The 20,421-nt window shown below is 39.8% G+C and overlaps 1 protein-coding gene across 1 annotated transcript in view; it reads right to left on the bottom strand.

The window, feature by feature from the left end:
* LOC138607842 (glypican-5-like) overlaps positions 1 to 20,421 on the bottom strand; it is a 67,553-nt gene that overhangs the window by 24,096 nt on the left and 23,036 nt on the right. The window contains exons 8-9 of the mRNA XM_069680499.1: positions 11,428 to 11,548; positions 1,096 to 1,240 (exon numbers count right to left, since the gene is read on the bottom strand). Coding sequence (XP_069536600.1) covers positions 1,096 to 1,240; positions 11,428 to 11,548 — 266 coding nt within the window. The remainder of the gene's footprint in view (positions 1 to 1,095; positions 1,241 to 11,427; positions 11,549 to 20,421) is intronic.

Here is a 20,421-nt window from a genome sequence, read left to right as displayed (position 1 = left end):
CAGCATACTTTTACTTCTAAGTAATAAAAAACAAGACTTCTTTTAAAAGACTTTATAATCTTTTTCATGAAACTGCCAAACCAGGAAGATGTTTTGTATTTATTTGCCCCTTTTTAAAAGTCAAAGAGATGAATTGTTGCGTCAAATTAACTGAACATCCCTCTCCCTTCTTCCCCATGACGAGAGGATTTTACTTTCTCACAACCCTTGGAGTTTCATATTTGATCATCATCACAGAAGTCTTCTGTGCTCCCAAATAATCTCTTCACACTGAAAGGACGGTGCAGTTTAAGAACCCACTTACTCTTTGGTTTAATCCTCCTCTTATCATTTTTATAGAAGGGCAGTCTACAGAGGGAAAATCAGACACTACCATGTCTTTCAGGTGGAGGACAGAGAATATTAGATTTGGTCAATAGACTCAAAATGCAGCAACATTTTCTCATCAACAGTTAATTTGTAATACGTTCACTCGGTGGATTGGCCTGGAGGCTCCCAGGGGTCCGCAGACTCCCCTGTGACACCCATGTTTTATGTATGGGCCAAAGCACGATGAATAAGTCAAAAGATAAATGAATAATTACGGTTTATTTTTTTCACTTCTGTTTTTAGGGTGACCTGGTTGTTTGTGCATCCTGTATCCAGGCCGAGGAGGAAGGAAAGTGCTGAGGGCGGCAGAAAGAGAGAGAGGGAGAGAAGGAGAGAGGGAGAGAGAAAGAGGACAGTTGAATCCCTCTCTCAGTACTATCCCTCCCTCCGGGCATTTTCCTGCTGGCACAAGATATGTGGAGGCTGCAGCATTCTAAACCTGCACCATGCCAATGAACCCTGTGAGTGTATGCTGTCTTTTATTTATGATGGGAGTGTGTGTGTGCATATTTATATTCATGCACTGTATATGTACTGCTGATGTACATGAACCGGAATCCCTATACTGTATTTGCTCACCTAGCTTGCGAGTGTACCTACATCACATGTGCATATGTATGTGTGGGTGTATGTTTGCTAATGTTTGTCCGACTTTATTTGCATGCATGCTCGTCTATGCGTGTCTGTGTGTGTGTGTGTGTCTACGTGTGGGTGTGTATGACTCACCGTTCTCCTCACCAGATGCTTCACAGCCATCTTCATCATCGCAGTCGTCCCCGCTGCCTCTCTCTGTCTGCGCGCTCCCTCCCTCCTCTTCATCCTCCACCTTTGCCCTGGCTTTACTCGCCCAGCCCAGCTCCACCAACAGCTCCTAAATAACACACACAGATGTCCATAAACATTACTCATATTACATTTATTTATTCTTTATTCTTTTCCCAGCTAAAAACATCTTTTTTAAGCAAGCTTGTGGTATAACTCACTTGGTTTCAATGTTAGTAGTTTGTCTATAACTGCTCCAGACTAAACTATGTTATTATGATCACCAGAGGGTGAACCCAGCAGACTTTGTTTATCTATATCTTTTTCCTCTAGTGCATATTTTAGGTTTCTCTTTACTCCAACACACCTGATTCGAATGTTTTGCTCATTATCAATCCCCTGAGAAGCTTCAGCTGGTTGATAACCAGCAGATCATTCAAATCAGGTGTGTTGGCCACCCCTGCTCTAGTGACTTTAGCTGGAATGTCCTAACAAATATTGGACGGATTGCCATGAAAAATGGCAGCTTTCCTCAGGATTATTTTGGTCGTGTCGGAGCCAGAAGTGACCATATTTGGACGAGAGGGTGCATACGCATTCGTCTCTATCCTGGTTAAAAGGTCACAGTTGTAGTGACTTGTAAATCACAGGTAGCTTCTCCTTAAAGCATACTCTTTATTTCATCGTTGACTTTACTTTTACTGAGACCATAATTTACATCATGCTGTATTGGATAACACTTGAGACCATAAACTCATTGGAAAACTGATTGTAAACTATCACAAGTAGCGTCATTTCCTATTCCGATTCATACAATCGGACTTCTTTTTGCAACCAGTGTAGTCTCCCCCTACAGGCCATTAAACAGAATGCAGGTTTAAGGCATTTCAGCATCCAGCTCTATACACTAACCCAGGGAATTACCAGCAGTTGACAAGCCGCCATTACTGCGGTGGCGTCTCACTACAACATCTGTGTGTTTAAATGCAGGCTGTCATAAGAAGAGAACAATTTTCTACACTGTCTGTGTAACTTTACTTTTGACAACGATCTAATGGACATCAGGAAGAACCTGTGGAGTTAATCAGTAGTGACAAACTTTAATTTTAACAATACACCAGCCTTCACGTCCTGAAGAATCCCCCCTGTACGAGACCGGACACTTAACATAGATTCACTGGTCGCACAGAGGACTAAGATATTCTTCAGAAGTTAAATGAGAATATTATAATTATCTTATTATTATTACAGTAATTTCAGCTCTCTCTGAGTGACGTAGATGCATTTAAAACGATCTCATATGACGTACCTCCACTAGCTAGTTGGCATAACAAAGTAAGAGCTGCAAGTAATCATTACAGAACAGCTGCATCAGCAGAAAAATAGAAAGTATGTGCTGAATGAATATCTATTAAAAAAATATTTGCCAATGCAACTACTTTGTGATGATTAAATGCAGCTGTTAGTTGATTAAGCTAACTAGCTAGTAGAATAACATTATTACACAGCACTTCATCACAAACATGTGGCGGATGGTCGAATTTCTCTCCATTATGTAATCAGGCTGTTGATTTAACCGATGTCTAATATGTCAAATCTAAATAATGTTCAGATGGCCTGATTAAGGTACCTTCATTAGTAAGGAGAGGCAGCTGTCTCACATCTTTACTCCAACTAACTATGCTGCTGTCACAGGCAGCAGGCAGCAGCAGGCACTGAGCTGCCACCACAGTAATGGCGGCTCCACAAGATGGCAGCACGCACAAATCGCTCACCGGATTAGTCAGTCAGGATTTTCAGTCTACGGACTAAATCCAAATGTGTTTACTGCTAAATTACATATGCTAGCATGCTAAAGACTTAAGTGAGATGGTGAATATGGTAAATAAAACCTGAGAAACATTAGCATGTAACTCTGAGCATGCTAGCATACTGCTGTTAGCATTTAGCTCAAAGCAATGCTAGTACAGCTTCACAGAGCTGATAGAAAAGCTGAGAACTCTTGAACACATTTTAGACATTAGACTGACATAAGACCTTTAACTCACAAACATCACAAACAACAAGAACAATCGTGCTAAACAAGTGCTAAAGCTTACAAGCTTACAGATACACGTACAAAAACATGAACACACACGCTCACACACACAGGTCAGGGAGCACACTAAAGGGTAATTGAGGTCATGCTGCCCGTTGTGAATCCATACTCCCCCCTCTCAGTTAGTTGTGGATGCCGTCACATGTTACATAATTGTGATGCTGGAGGGAAACATCACGTGTCCTAAATCTCAACAAATGAATGAGTGAAAATCACACTCAGTTTTGTTTGGGTTGTATTTGATGAACTTATGAAGGACAAAAACTTTTTAGGCCAGGTGAGAAACTCCAAAATTGTAGTTATTAAGTTCCCACAAATACCCTTCGACAGGAACATCTAATTGGTTCACAGTATGATGAATGTGTGTTGCAGAGTTTCAAGGAGGGTAATATATGAACTCCAGCTGAAACAGAGATAAGGAAAAGGGCCACCATATTCATAAAGAATAAAAAACATTGTGCTGACATTTTATTTTCCCCTTAGATAACAGCGCTATGAAAACAACAAAGCTGATCCCACCAGGATTGTAAGATATATTGAAATGATTTATATCACCTCACACTAGTTAGGTTGTGATATCCTCTACCTGAGCTGCTGTATGGACATCTGGCCTTACACTGTACAGTAGGCGTGGGGCAGCCATGGAAACAAGGGGAGCCAAGGTTATTATATGACAGCATGTCCGAGGGGACATGAAGACAGACTAGACTCTGTGTGCAGTGATTCACCATCATGTCAACCGACTGCAAATGAGGGCTGGGGGAGGACAAAAATACATTACGCCTATGTTTCCACCAGGACTGTGTTTTCTTAGTCATGTGGAAAGGCTGGAATTCAAACTGAATTTGGGTCATGAGGCAGGGAAACTCTCCAGTGAAACCAATAGGCCTATACGCGTAATATTATTCCAGGGCTGCAGCTCCAGTGTGCTCTGTCCTGTCTAGTTAATGAGAAGAGAACAACTTACAGTTTGTGGCTGGGGTGAGGACTTTTGGTTTCATCCTATTTACTTTGTTTGCATATCAGAATGTCAGTTGTAATTTTTCTTCCTTCTGCAACCATCCAACCTTTAATGCTTAAACTACAAATGAACCATAGGTTGGTTATGAACTTACCTTAACTTAACAAAGCAGAAGAACTGTAACAAGTGGCACATATCAGCCAATAATATAAGCAATGCAGTTTGTTGTTAGTGAAATGGCCACCACATACGTGCTATACATCTAGTTCTACGTGCACAGATCTTGCCAGTGCACCAAAAAACAGTGAAGCAAATTAGGATGAACACTTTAGCCTTCATCTTACTTTGAGCTTATGTTGTTTGTAGTGATTCAGGATACGATAGAAAAGCAACAAACTAGAGGCTCCCAATTGTGTTAGCACGAAAATGGTTGAATACTAACATAAGCAGTTTAGCTAAAGGTTGAATGCTAACATTAGAAAAGATAGCTAGTGGTTTATAAAATATGTATGCACATGTAAATAAGTCCCCCCAATAAAATAACAAATTTTTGTTGCACTTAAACAACAGCTAATGTTAGCATTCAACCTGTTTTTAGCTAAAATTGTTTGTGCTCATACAGGATACAATAAAAAACACCATGAACATTATCCATCCATCTATCCATTATCTATACCGCTTATCCTGTTCAGGGTTCGCAGGGGGCTGGAGCCTATCCAGGCTGTCATTGGGCGAAGGTCGGGGTACACCCTTGACTGGACGCCAGTCAATCACAGGGCTGACACACAGAGACAGACAACCTTTCGCACTCACACCCACACCTATGGGCAATTTAGAGTCACAAATTAACCTTACAAGCATGTCTTTGGACTGTGGGAGGAAGCCGGAGACCCCGGAGGGAACCCACGCATGCACGAGGAGAACATGCAAACCTCGCACGGAAAGGCCCACCTTGCCCAAACCGGGGTTTGAACCGGTGACCTTCTTGTGAGGCGACACCATGCAGCCCACCATGAACATTATAGCTAACAGAAATGTTAGCATGAGGTTGTTGAATTCTAACATTAGCTGTTTATTAGAAGTATGAATGCTAGCATTAGCTGTCTTAGGATAGCTAGCAGGTAATAAAATATGTTGTTTTACCTTCAAATAAGCCAAATGTGCCTCCATATTTGTGCCTCCATAATTAAGATGAACTTTAAACACCGCAGTACCACATTATAACAGGATTTTGTCTTCTATCTTTGAGCATGGCGTCAGAGTAAAATGGATGCTTTGTAAAAAATTCTGAATATTTTGCTGTGTCCCTTCTGTTATAACTGGAAAAGTGGATGAGGACTGGTGGGACCACTGCTCTCAGGAGCAGCTATTACAGGGTCGATGAGGCTCATCCTGATTGAGCGTGTCCATACAAATTTTAATTGCAAGGATAAGCGAGTTGATACACTAATAGAATCCCATTAGAGAGAAAGGCCTGCGTGAAGCACAACCCAATGTTGCAAAAGACCAATTAAGACGTAATAAAAAATGAAGGCAGAAAGAACAGACAGACTCCAAAACATGACTGATGAAATAATTAAGATTCCAAGGATGCTTCTTTGTCCTGTTTCACACTTTGTTCCTCCACTTCCTCCTGCCTGTGTGAGTGTGTAAATGGCACATGTGACAGACATGAATAATTAGCAATTCATGCAGTGCATTAATGTATGTGTTACAGATCAATGGCTTCCCCCACGGAGGAAGTACCCGGGGAGCTAGCTGAAAGCAGCGCAGTCCAGGCCCTCGATTTCCAAATTTGCCTCTCAACATGTTCAAAGTACAAACAGCTGACTATAAATCTGACTTTTTGCATTGTTGTGGTCTATTAGCGTTTACCCCCATCTGTCAGGCATATATTTCAAGTCCAAAAACATTGTTCTAACTTCTCTTGTCCTCAGTTTTTGAGTGTTCGTTGGTGTTTATTTTAGAGCATACACATTAGATCCACTGTTCTTAAATCAAAGACACAGGACAAGTCACAATTACATAGAATTAATGAGGCTGAGAAAGTAGGTCTCACACATAAATGATCACAATGTGCATGTTGTGTGTGTGTGTGTTTGTGCACATAGTCGGGGGAGGGATGCTGACTTTGCATTTCCTGCATGTAAATGCAACATGATTAATGGACTCACCACCCAAAGCAGACGCACAGAAAGAGCTTCAACAGCAGAAAGAGAAAAACAAACCTTTACATGTCCCAACAAAGATTTACCATGAATACTCCATAACCACCGACAACAACACAGAATTTATTGACTAAATTTATTTAACAGAATTTATCAGGTTTTGTGAACAAACTAGAGGTCCTTTTTTGACCTTATGACATACTGAGTTCTGCACTTCATTGATGTGTTGTGCATCAGGTCTTATTTTGTGCTTTAAAGTAACAAACTATTTTGTTGTGTTTGGGGAAATCTGTGGTGATAAACAGTAATTGCAATTAACTCTTGCAGAAGATCACTTTGTTTGTTTTTGATGGTTTTACTTCATCTGAACGTTGAATTTGTTTATTTTCATTGGACTGGTACTTTTGTTGACTACAGAAGAGTTTCCTTGTTTGCGTCAAACTTTTAGTTTGATTGGCCATGTTAGCTGTTTACTCACAATGCTAATAGAGACAGTATATATAAGTGAGTTGAAGTTCATGTTTTTTTATTGATCATGTTCTCACGTTATTAGTGATTGAGTTATTGAGTGAAAACTCCTAGCTACGTCATAAACTGTTAAAAAGTGATTTATTCTAACTTATAAAGTGCCAATATGCTACTTAGTATATGCATTCAGGGCCCAGCTAGCCTGACATCACAAGACCAATTTGCAAATTCAAATTTGTCTGAACTTCAGCTCATTTTTGATTTCAAATGGGCATAACCAACATGCACAAACCAAAATAAATCTGGACACGATTGGACGGACCTACAACCAATCAGAGCACCTGAACGTTTGACATGGCAGCCCGCTGCTCGGCTAGGAGGCTGGTTCCAGAGATGTGGACTTGAGTCATGGTGACTTGGACTCGAGTTGACAAGTTTCTGTCAAATGTATGCAGAGAAAACTGGAAATCGTGATTGGACGACTCAAAAAGCTCCCCGTTATGTGATTGTCAAGTTTGTCAGTCAAACTCCTCGCTATGGCAACACGCAACATCAAAGCCCCCAGCTACCTGATGTTTGTTCCCCAAAGAGAAGCCTCATCAGTTGTACTCGTTACTACTCAATACTGTCTCAGAGCAGACCATCGTCATGGCTGCCTCTGTGCCAAGATATTACAGATATAATTAATTGTCATACTTTTTGAACAGGTTATATAAACTGGCAATAATATCATTATTAGACGGGCTACTAATACCTTGTCTTTTCTCTTTATAAAGAGCGGATACTACAGGTAAGAGTGCTGGATCTTGGGTGGAAAAAAGTGACTTGAGTCGGGACTTGACTTGTCTTAACTAAGGACTCGACTTGACTTGACATAACCTGTGACTTGACTTGACTTGCACAGGAAAAAATGACTCAAGACTTGCTTGAGACTTGAACCAAATGACTTGCGACTTACTTGGGACTTGAGCAAAGATGACTTGGTCACAACACTGGCTGGTTCCAACATCCGATTCACAGATGGCTGTTCACAGATGAGTCTGGTTCTGCTCGAGGTTTCTGCCTGTTTTTAAGGAAGCTTTTTCCCTGTCACTGTTGCCAATCACTTGCTCATGCTGGATTAAAGATTAGTTGCCTCAAGAAAGCTGTCATCACTAAGAGTATCAAAGTAAGAAAGCCACTGATGCCAGAAAATGTGAGGATCGGGGTTGAGGTCTATGTAGGTGGAATAAAGAAAATATCATACTCCTACTCAAGAAGAAATTACCCTGACAGTCGGAGGTGTGCAAGGTTGAGATGTCAGGGGTAAAAGAAAATCAAAAACAAACTGAGAGGCAGCAGCAGGTTTCAACCAGGAGCTGTCTGACTGTGAGGCGACACTGAGCAATCCATGATAATGGTACTTATGACAAACAGGAGTGGGATACCAGTGGGGGGTAAAGTATTTGGTGCAGGGGTTAGCATTATCACCTCACACCTTGATGGTTTGAATCCCAGTTGGGACGTAGGAGGTCTTTCTGTGTGCAGTTTGCATGTTCTCCCTGCTAATGCATGAATTCCCTTTTGGTACTCCGGCTTCCTCCCATAGTCCAAAGACATGCTCGTTAGGTTCATTAAAGGCTCTAAAAACATGGGATTCAGAATGTCCCATATCAGCTTCAGCCATCTTGGTTGTTTGCCTCCATGGTGCTCCTCTGCACAGTCATCGCATCACATGCTCCCTACATCAGAAAAGCTGTGACTGGCCAAACCAGGACCAGATTGGCGGGGAATCTGTCTGAATGGGACGGGAATCAGAAGCATCTGCCAGAGAAATAACAAGATCTGTCTGGTTCCCAGGCTCCGCAGACTGGATATCAGTGTTTGAAAGTTGTACAAATATCGATGATTGTCAGCCCTGTCCTTTAGTCGCTGACACACTGTACGTTCTTTGTTGTCCTCTTTGCTTGATGTTTCTCCCACTATGTCTTTTGTTGTCTGGCTTCCTGTTTATCAGCCTGTCTGACTGTCTGTTAAGTTTCACAGCCACACACAGTGAATCATCATTATGAGTAACCTTGATGTATCATTTTATGGGATCATATTTTGTATGGTTTAATGAGTCATCCGTGCAAATCATATCACCAAATAATCCACGCCGTCCAGAGCTTTGAAGATGACGCATAAATCAAGTTTAATTATTGAATAATTTAATTTATTATCGCGTGTTTTCATCTACATCTTTTTGGAGTGCTGACATTTAAGTTTATTGGATTAAGCAGTGCTTCATACACGGGGTGATAACGGATGATTGAGAGCCTACTCACACACACACACACATACACACATACACCCAAACCCCGTGCAGCTCTGTGTATCACACTTTCATCACACTTTGAAGACACACAAAGGTTGAACTTAATTTTTCCCCGTAAAGATCAAACCAACAAAAGCATTATAATTTAAATAAGGATATGAATAATTCCATCCATTAACCACAGGTAGCAACTTTCCTGCAGAATGCTAACCACTTTTACACATCATGGAGTCGTGGCCAAGGTGACTACAGATGATATTAAAGCTCTATGGGAGACTTATGAAATCACCTGCAGATCCTCATTATTATTCTGACTTTATCTATCTTTATCTATCTGAAATTACACTGCAGTCCTCCAAAGTACATGTCTCTAACAGAGGCTACTGCACAGTCTGCTAGTGGGATATCTTAACCAATTAAACCTCAATTAGACTAATTAAAAAAACATCAAAGCCTACAGTATTTTGGTGTGGTTAAGAAAAAAACCAAAACAATTGCTGTGTTCAAAATGCCATACTATACTAGCAGTATGTACTGATTTGGCCAAAGTGTATTGTGCAGTGTGCAAACAAATGCAAAATGTGCAGTACGCCAAAAATACTGATTCAGAAAAAATCTCCAGTATGCATCGGACCAGGCTACCTCGCCTACTGTATCCCACAATGCAAAGCGCTGGAACGTCACAGCGGCAGTTGAAATGGCGGACAGCAGCAGAAGAGCAGAAGGGGGCGCTATAGCTAAAGAAGCAGCTTATTTCTAATGGTGGGCTATTGTTTAATTCCACTTTCCAAAACCGGAAACTGGTGCCTGGTGTTGCGTACTGCAAAATAAATTTGAAGTGCTCCATACTACATACTACGGCCCAACGCAGTATACAGTATACAGTATGTAATATATAGAATATCGTATCCGATTTCAAACACAGCAAGAGTTTTCCTGTTGCAGGCTAAAAATGAACAATTTTACACCAGAAAAAGCTAAAATAACGCAAGGAAAATAACTGTAAATGGAGCGACGCCTGCAAGCTAGTTCAGGCAGGCAACTTGAGCTGCACAGATTTGACACTTGACATGCGTCATTCACCACAATAACCTGACAAACACTTCCTCCCAACTTGGCGCCTTTTTAAGCTGCAAGATTTCCGGTCTCTCCCTCTGCTCTGTCACTGCCACCGCTGACCTGCACCAGTGCTGAACTCATACTTTCAGCCCAACCGCCGCCCCAGCATCCACCTGCAGGCTCCGACACAGGGGATCTCATCACTCTTCAAATTTCAAAGTGATGAGGTCGGAGCCTAGACGCCAAATACAAGCTGTGTTCTGCTGCTGCAATAAACGTTTATTTTATGTATGTGTTTAAATAATCAAGATATTGTGGTTCATAAGTGTAATGCACTCTCCAAAGGTCTTCAAAGTCATACACTGGGCAAACTAGGCTGATAAAATCTAACTATTTACTGGTGTTTATAGATGAAGGAGGGAGACTGACAGTGACGCCATTGTGTGAGTCCTGGAAAGAGCATTAAGTGAACCAGAAAACTAAGAATGTCAATGTCCGTGTCAGATGTGTACAAGCCTGAATGCCCTTAAGGATTATGAGGTATGTTTCAAAGTTCATCCAGTTGCAAATCTGACATTTGGGCCTGATGATGTCATGAGAAAGACAGAGTGCTAATTTTGTTGGTTTTATTCAATTTCTTCTTAATTTTAACATGATTAGGATTTTATCATTTTAGTTGGTAAAGGTGCTTTTTTCCTTCTAGTTTTGCTGTTTTATTGTATTGTATAGTAAATGCCTCTATTATATTATCTTTAAATCATCTATACTTTAATTGAGGCTAACCCATCTGACTCAACTGTAAAGCACTTCAGACAAACTAATAAATAAATAAGTAACTTCACAGACTTGATGGTGGTGTTACGAGAAAGCTCTGAGGGTCATGGAACAACTCAGGGAACTTATAAACAGACGGTTATACAGTATATGCATAGATATGATAGTATATTTAAAACACCGTGTCACATGCCAAAGTGTTGGTCATTGGGAAATTTAAAATAAATGGTGGCACTAGATTAAAGGTCATGAACTTATCAAGGTAATCAAGGATCCGAAAGGCCACCATTATTTCTATCAACGATCATACGATCAGGACGGTTGAGATTGCTTGCTCTGTATTAAAGTGTTTTAAATGAAACTTTGAAGTCTCACTGAAGCAAGTGAAACAGGTTTGATCAGAATATGAAAAAGCCTGAAATTTCTCTCACCCATTTTTTCTTTCGTATTTGAAGTGATCTCGAGTGCGTACCTGTGTTAGCTGCTCCAGCCTCTGTTTGGCCCCCTTCAGGACGGGATCTGTATTGCGGACAGTCATCACTGGGTTCTCCTTCTGGGCCTTTAAACTGCTGCCAACCACTCGACCTGCATAGCTACAGAGAGGCAGAACAAGAGGGTGACATACAGTACTTTATGTCCCAGTTCTCAGTGTGTACGTGTGTGTATGTGCGTGTGTTGCTCTCCTGCCCCAGTTTTCCCACAGTCACTATACTAGTGTGTTAAAGTCAGGGTGTATGATTCACTCATTGTATGTGCAGGGACACACTCATGCACACACACACTGAAAAAGGCTTTTACCCGCAGCAGAAAACTAAAACACACAGACTTTTATTCAAGATGAGGAGTCATTTTAGATGATGCGAGTTCTTCTGCTCATCTTATGGAGGAGATTAAATGATTCATTAAATGTGAAAGGAATGATGTAGCACTCAAAGATTGAAAATACTGCAGCTAATTAGATTTAAAGATGGATATTTGTTCATGCCAGATGAAGCTTTATACTCCATTAATTTTCAAGAACAGCTTTCAACTTGTAAGGCATATAAAAAGACCATAGACATGATGCACTGCTGTAGTTTGAAGTACTAAAAATGTACTACATCTGACATCTCGTACTTTTTAACTTTTATTGTGTTAATAGAGTTAATTGGGACAGCTTTATTTTTGATTAAAATTTTTTTTAATCATTTATCTATTTATAATTAGATTATGTGTTTGGCCTTTGCTTTTATTTAATAGGGCAGTGGATATAGAGTCAAAAATATGGGAAGAGAGAGTGGGGGCAACATGCAGCAAGGGGTTGAGCGACAGAGTCAAACCCGCGGCCACTGCGCCGACAAATCAGCCTCTGCACATGGGACGTGCCATTTAACCGCTGAGCTAAAACGGCGTGTCCTTTATTACAATTTTGGTCCCCAAGTTCCAATATTATGAAAAAAAGATAATCAGGATACAACAATTATTTTGCCGAATTCTGTTTTGCAGTCTTGTATAAATCCAGCCCTTTTACTTTATAGCAGTGCCTTCGTGCACCTCTTTAAGCCCATACTCGCTGCATTTATCTTGACTCAGGCAGGAAACAGACAGAAACCCCTTCTTCATGCCTAATTTTTTTTTTGTTCAAAGATTATATTTTTGGCTTTTGCCTTTATTCCATAGGACAGCTGAAGATAGACAGGAAACATGGAGAGTAGAGAGTGGGGGATGACCAAATAAGCAGCAGACCGGGAGTCGAACCTGTGATCAGTGCGTGGAGGACTCTAGCCTCTGTATATGGGGCACCAGCGCTACCAACTGGGTTAAACCAGCGCCACTTGACTCCTAATTTTACCACCCTACATTCGTCTACTGAAATGATAAAATGACTTGCCTTTACTCACGTTAATGCAGTAGTTTAGTTTAGCTTGAACCAACATGAGGGCGGATTCATGTTAAATATTGTGATCTCAATATTGCTCAAGCAACATTACATTGACAAGGTATTTCTGTTTGTACTTTTAGTAATAGATTTGAAAGGTGTAATGGTGTACTTTAATATAATCTGTGTTGCTGGCTCTCTACAGTGAGTCTCTTTGCTTCCATAGGGACAAAGGTTTTACATCCCCAAAGGTTGTTCTACCAGGAATATGAGATCACTTATTTCATAAAGTATGTAAGTAATGTAATTTTGACTGTTACCAGGCCTTCTTTCTGGATGCTTCTCTCCACTCTACCTACCCTGCAGAAATATGTCTATAAGGACTTCATACTGAACTTGTTTAAATGATAAATGTGGTACCGCTGCCTGCATGTGGTGTATGAAAGTCTTCCCTAAGTTTGATCCCTGATCATCTTGCATAAATGGTATTTCTTCCATTAGTGGGCTGTTAGAAAGTATCACATCATTTTGTCAGTGTGCGGGGATGCAGTGGGCGGATCAAAAGGACGATGAGGCGAGAGAAAAGCAGAAGAGAAGAAACAGAAGTTGGTGAGTCATATTTTTCCCAAGACTTCCAGTTCCAAACCCGCTATGCTCGCTAATACAATCAGCCGCGACTCGGTAACCGTCGAGTCCACACCCCGACAAGACAAACACACTCATATGGCAACGGGATTGTGGGAATCAGAGAGTAGGCACATGGTGGATATCAACCAAATAAAATAGACAACTTGACTAATGCCAAGAGATGGTGCGGTGAAGACCCCGGCCTCTGGAGCCGTGCTAACCCTGCTGGTCTGGAATCAGATCCCTCTGATGAATGAAGTCTCTAATTACGCAAATCTTTGCTTTATTCTCACACAGATTGTGTTTGCATGCATACATATCTCCCTATCCTGGTAATTTAAGGTCTCATTCAAGTCAAATGGTTCATGTCCCGAGGCCTGACTCACGACTTATTCTGCGTCTTTCTGGCTTCATTAATTCTGGCATTGCCAGTCCGGTCTAACAGATGTGCTTAAGTATGAACTGTCTCTGTGAGAAAGGACCTCCATTCAGCTTTGAGCACTGAATATGCAGCCAATAACATGAACAGATCAAAAGCTGCATGTTCAATTTAAGAGGTGATGTGAAAACAGATTCTCATGGGAAAATGAGATCATTAAAAGGCAAAGATGATATGACACAGATTGGACAAGAATACAGCATTATGATAAATATAATTCATAAAAACTGAACCAAAGAAATGTTATACGCTGACACTTTCCACATACTCTGGCTGGAAATGGGAAAAATAATTACTGTCTGATGTTTTATGATGAGATGCATCCCTGCTGCCAACTGCAGAGAGGATTACTGAAGAAGAACTGCATTGTAAACAATTAAACATAATGGCTACAGGAAGAGATGAGGGTCACTGTGAGTGTGACACCATGAACGTAAATTTGTTGGAGCTACTTTGCAATTTTTAAAGCTGGATTTATGGTTAAAGGGGTTCATGGACGTGCAGCCATAAATATCTGACGCATACGCTTTTAATTTCAGTTCTTATACAGCTCCGGAAAGAATTAAGAGACCACTGCAAAAATATGCTTCTCTCTGGTTTTTCTTTTTATAGGTTTGTGTTTGTGTAAACTTTAGTTTTATTATATACAACATTTCTCAATTCTTTCAAATAAAATATTTTCATTGAGGTCTTTTATTTGTAGAAAATGACGACTGGTTAAGAAAACTAAAAGAGGCAAGAATATGTTTTGAAGAGCTTGAATAATGCAAAGAAACCAAGTTCATGTTTAAAAAACAGAACACTAATGTTTCAATTTAGGAAGAGTTCAGAATCAATATTTGGTGGAATAACCTGGTTTTTAATCACAGCTTTCATGCATCTCTGCATGCTCTCCACCAGTCTGTCACATTGCTGTTGGGTGACGTTCGGACACTCTTGGAGAAGCTCGTCTTTTTCGATGGCTTGTGACCGTCCATCTTCCTCTTGATCACGTTTAGGGGGTTTGACATGTAAAGAGAGATGCTGATTTAAGGACAATTTGGAGTGGGGTCTTATTTCTTTCAAGAGCTGTATACACGTACATATTGCTGAATATCTCCTCACATTTTTTTGAATGAATGAATGAAGGCTTTATTTCGAACACGTGAGAATAATTACAAAAAGAAAAAAAGAAGAGCAACAACAGAAAAAAGAACAAAAGAAAATACTTAAAAACAATTGAAAACAACTGAACAATATTAACATGTTCGAAAAGGAGTAGGAAGAAGCATTAGCTTATTTAATCCTTAAGTGATTAGTTTACTCTGTATCCCTATCAAAAAACTCACAAACACAACTAACAAACCATATCTGTCTGTGCTAACAATAGAAGATAAATAGAATAAATAAACAAGTTGCCGGTAAATTAAACAAATGTATGACAGGAGATATGAAGCATTGAAGTTATTTTGTCCATGACATTTTGGCTTTAAAAACCTTTTAATAAAAGCTCCTCCTGTAAATTAACCTCCCCCTGTAATCATGTAAATTCTTTACCTCTTTGCTATTTACTTGTGAAATAAATAGCCATAGGGATTTTCACCTGAATAGATAGATACTTTATTAATCCTTTACAGGAAATGACACTGTCACAGCAGCTTCCATCACAGTCAAGACGTCACATCTAACACTGAACATGAAAACATTGAGGCACATAAGAGCTCTACATTAAAATACCAGAATAAATCTTACAAATGACAGTAAAAGATACTTAAGAACTGTAATGAAAATATGCATTGTGCAAAATTAGCTTGTAAAAATCAGCAATACCCTGGTTCCATAAATCAATAATTTTTGCAGAGGCATGCCCAGGTAGGTGAAGTTAAAGCATCAGTGTGTAGGCTTTGAGTGGACAAAACAACATGAGATTTTTCTAAGCCTATTGCTTTACAAATGTGCAGGAGGCTTCACTGAACCGACCACTGATGTAAATCTGTGAAAGAATCTGACATCTGAGTGTCGTCACTGTAAAAAAACTGAAATTTTAGTAACTTGTCCTGCAAAAAAACATGGTTTAAAAGAGGGAACAGCGAGTTGATTTGTGAGTGGGATGGCTATTTAGCATTTTTTTATCCTTTGATCTTTATATGCTCCAGAGGACGTCTGCCACGCTGCCAAAAACATAGTGAGCAAGCCTGATAAAGCCTGTGTTAAGTCTAAAGTTAGCCGACTATCCCTCTAATCTGACTTCATGAGACAGACGATGGCTCGTTGATCTCTTCTGTTTTGCTACACAAACAACAGGACCATTTTAAACACTATCACCATGGAAACAGCTTTCATTGATTACAAAGATGCACCAGTGAGCAGCAAAAGATCATGAAGTGCATCCCAAATCTGCTTTAAGTGTTTGTCTGGGATGAGACGGCTAATAAAAACAGGGTATGATGCTGCATGCACTGACGTGTGCAAAACAGATTGAGTGAGAGTCCTACGTAATAACAGGATATTGGGCTACATAAATGCATCAACACATGAGATGAAAGGTTCAGCAACTCTCCCCTTAACTGATTTATAAAATACAAAGCAACAGAGCAGAATATCAGAGGAAAGAGGATGGAAAAGTGACAAGAAAGGAAAGGGGTGAGGAGGGAGGATGAAAAAAAGCTCAATAAAAAACCAGTTTCCCCCAGGGGGAAATCCAAGATTCCTCAGACTCCAGCGAAGATTTTGTGGATCAGGGTAAAACCATGAATCCATCTGCTACACACACAAGGGTGCCAACACCTCAGAAATATTCATACTTTCTTTCATCGTCATTAGAGCTGGAAATGTGTGTCATCACAGTGAAGAGTGACAGGCAATTGATTTGACCTTTGATTGTACAAGGCTGGCTGAGCAGAGTTGCTCTTATACAACAACATCCCGTTTACAGTTTAAGGTATCAAAAACTAATATAAATAGTCAGACACAAACAGGAGAAAGAAGAAAGTACACCAACAATGCAGCAGTCATTCCCTCTAAAGCTTTAAAAGATACACACAAGATGGTAATTTGGCAACAAGACATTTGTAGATAAATTCAAATTAAGGGTTATTGTCTGTAAGTGAAGAAAGACCAACCGACCTAATAGTGAAAAATGCAGCAATAAGTATCGTAATTATCTCCAGTAATGAATCCGAGTGCTGAATGGTAAACTGAGTGTGAGGGCCCAAAGGTGGAAGCAGGAGCATGTGTATAGATTACATTCACATAATCAGGGTGTGAGATGAAATAAACCTCAACATTACTTTTCCTAAAACCCAGAGGCAAACTGTTCCTGTGCAGAAAAAAAGGCTTTGGTTGCATCTTACAAACGTAAATATGCATATTACTGTAAAATATATTTCTGGGCATTAAGCACAGTATTTGTTTAATTTGCATCTTTGTTGGTTATAAGTATCCTTCATTTCATTAAAGAGGGGTTGTAATTTCTATTTAGCAACTTGAACCGAATCAGCAGCACAGTATAGTTGTGTATCGTCTGCTTATGGATGTATTTGACAATCAAGCATGCACGAATTGTTATTTACATGACAGCCTTGCACTTATATGTACATCTCTCAGACTGTTCAGATTTAGATGAAGCTTTTGTCTTAAAATTACAATATTCAGATTGAGCTGTCCAAAAAGTAACAAACTGAAGCTAATATGATAAATAGCTTTGAAACATCCGACTTATAAAAAGGACAAACTTTGTAATAGTAAAGTACTTGGTCAGACTGTGCAACAAAGTATAGTAGTGTATCGTCTGCATAAAGACAATTTGTATTTGACAATAAGGATTCAAGAGACATCACTTTCTAGGTTGGGAACCATTTCCTTAAATAACACACTGAAGACAATATCATAAAAAGCTTTGAAACGTACAACACCAAAATGACAAACTTGGACAGAATCAGGAGCTCAGTGTAAGAGCATATCGTCTGCATATGGATGTATTTGTATTTGATCAAACATGCAAGAATCGCCATTTACATACCAGCCCAAAGCTTTAATTTACAACTCTGAGATTGGACTCTTAATTTAAGGTAAGCTTTCCTAAATGTCTTAAAACTACAGTGTTCAGATGGGGCTGTCTCTAACCTAACACACTGAAGTGAATATCATAATAAGCTTTGAGACTTCCGACTCCATAAGAGGGCAAACGGCATCAAATTGTTTTTATGAATCTACAAATAAACAAGACAATATTACTATTGTCCAAATGACTTGATCTAAAATAAGATATTAGGCCGTGTTAGGATTGACTCTTGAAGTTCAGGGGGAGAGCTGTTATCGATTCTCAATTCCAGGATAAGTGACAGGAAAGATGAATTGGAAATTGGACGATAGTAATAGGGGTCACTGTAATCTCCACTACAAATGTACAGGGATTAGGCCTGTCTATATGAGTAGGATATGAAAAATGAAATTGACAGATCAATTATTCATGAGCTATGCTCTGTAGTGAATGGTGCAATGGAAGTTAGAATGCTGTTTCACTCATCAGCTGTGTAACATCTACTGCCTGGAGGGCCTTAAGCACAATAAAAGCAGTGAAGAGGTTAAAATGAGACCCGGTGTTGGCTGACAACACCCTGCCAGTAGTAACTTCTGTTGAAAGCTGAACAGGTATTGTTCTCACTTAATGCTTTAACAGCAATCAGATGTAATGAAACTGGAGTTGAAAGGTGGAGGCTTGAATTATCTGTGTTCGGTATGTATTGTATTGTATCGTGTCATACTGTATTGTATCGTACTGTATCGTGTCGTGCTGTATTGTATCGTGCCATATCGTAGTGCAATAGGTCGTACTGTATTGCGTCGTGCTGTATTGTATCGTAACATACTGTATCGTGTCGTGCTGTATTGTATTGTGCCATATCGTACTGTATTGTGTCGTACTGTATCCTATCGTATCGTACTGTATCGTATCGCATTGTACTGTATTGTGTCGTACTGTATGGCATCGTATCGTACCGTATCGTATCATACTGTATTGTATCGTATCGTATCGTATCGTACTGTCTTGTGTTATATTGTATTGTGTTGTACTGTATCATGTCGTACTGTATCGTATCGTGCTGTATTGTATCGTATCGTACTGTCTTGTATTATATTGTATCGTATTGTACTGTATTGTATCATATCGTATCGTATCATATCATGCTGTATTGTATTGTGTCATATCGTACTATATCGTATATCGTATCGTATCATTTTGTCATTACATATCATATTTCAATTTGACTGCCTTTTGGTTCTGTTGAGTTAGTTTCAAATGAGCAAGTTCACGCAGATGGAGAAAATAAATGTAGTAAATGGTAAGTGTAATTAATTTCTCACAGACGTCTGATCTTTGCCTCTTTCATTACTTTGATATCTAAGATGTAAAACATAGTGGGACTGATAAACATGAGCATTCTGTTACTGAAGTTACTGTAATTACAGATAAGATTTTGTGTTTAATTACCTGTAAAAGACTGATCTTCAGTTTTAGTACTAAATCACACCTTTGCTTTATTTTCAAGTGGAGAACAGGTATCGACAGCATCAGCACGTCAAAAGCACTTCTCAGGTCCAATATCTGCTGCCCTGCTGACTGTATGAGAAACTGACAGTGCTGTGAATGAGCTATTGGCCAGATTACAGAGTGCCGGGATCCTCTGTCTGTTTGACAGACACAGATGATAATACTGCAGAGAGTGTGCTGCAGACGACACAGAGAGGTGTGACTGTGAGTGACACTTAATAAGATCTGGAGAACGACAGACATAAATCACCAGAGCGCTGTAATGGCAAAGCTGCTCTGCAGTTGCCCTCAGTTACAACGTGGCTGTTAAAGGTAACACACACAAAGATCCATTCTTCTGTCTCATCCCTGCAGCGAACGTTTAAAGGTAGCTGCGGCGTGCACACACACACACACACACACACGTACAAAGTACCCAGTAAAAATGAAATTACCTGAGATAGTGATCTGATCTGAGGGAGGTGTGTAATTATAAGAGTCACAACCGCAATTGTAAATCTAGCTGCATTCCTGTGGAGTCATTTACATAGCTCTATCACACACACATACACACACAATAGCACATTATACCGACACCTGAGGCTCATACCTGTACCTCTTGTTCCAGATTTGGAAGTGATATGCTGCGGTTTGAATAGGTTTGGAAGAAATGCACTTAGTCTCAGTTTCTCTATCCTATTCAGATTCCTCCTCACATTTTCTGGACAATTTCTTTGGCTGTGTTTAAACAAAAATACCACGAGTGTGTGAGGCATGAGTGGCCGATGTATTACAGATATTAATACATTAAAACATTACATAAAAACAATCGGGTGTGGCATGTCCTCAGCGATGGAAGCAGAGTTAGTTTGTTCTTACTTAGGATGGTGATCAGATGCTTCCCTCTACTGGACAAAGTCAGCTATTACAGCTTCAGCTGGCTACATATTCATTTAAGGCTTTTATATGTCTCTTTGCAATATATTTTTAAGACCACCATTATGTTAAGTATGATATATGTAGAGGCTAA

Source organism: Semicossyphus pulcher, unplaced genomic scaffold, assembly GCF_022749685.1.
Source record: "Semicossyphus pulcher isolate SPU_LCO1_2020_fin unplaced genomic scaffold, fSemPul1.0.p SCAF_4, whole genome shotgun sequence".
Lineage (NCBI taxonomy): Eukaryota > Metazoa > Chordata > Actinopteri > Labriformes > Labridae > Semicossyphus > Semicossyphus pulcher.
This window is presented reverse-complemented; position numbering and strand designations above follow the sequence as displayed.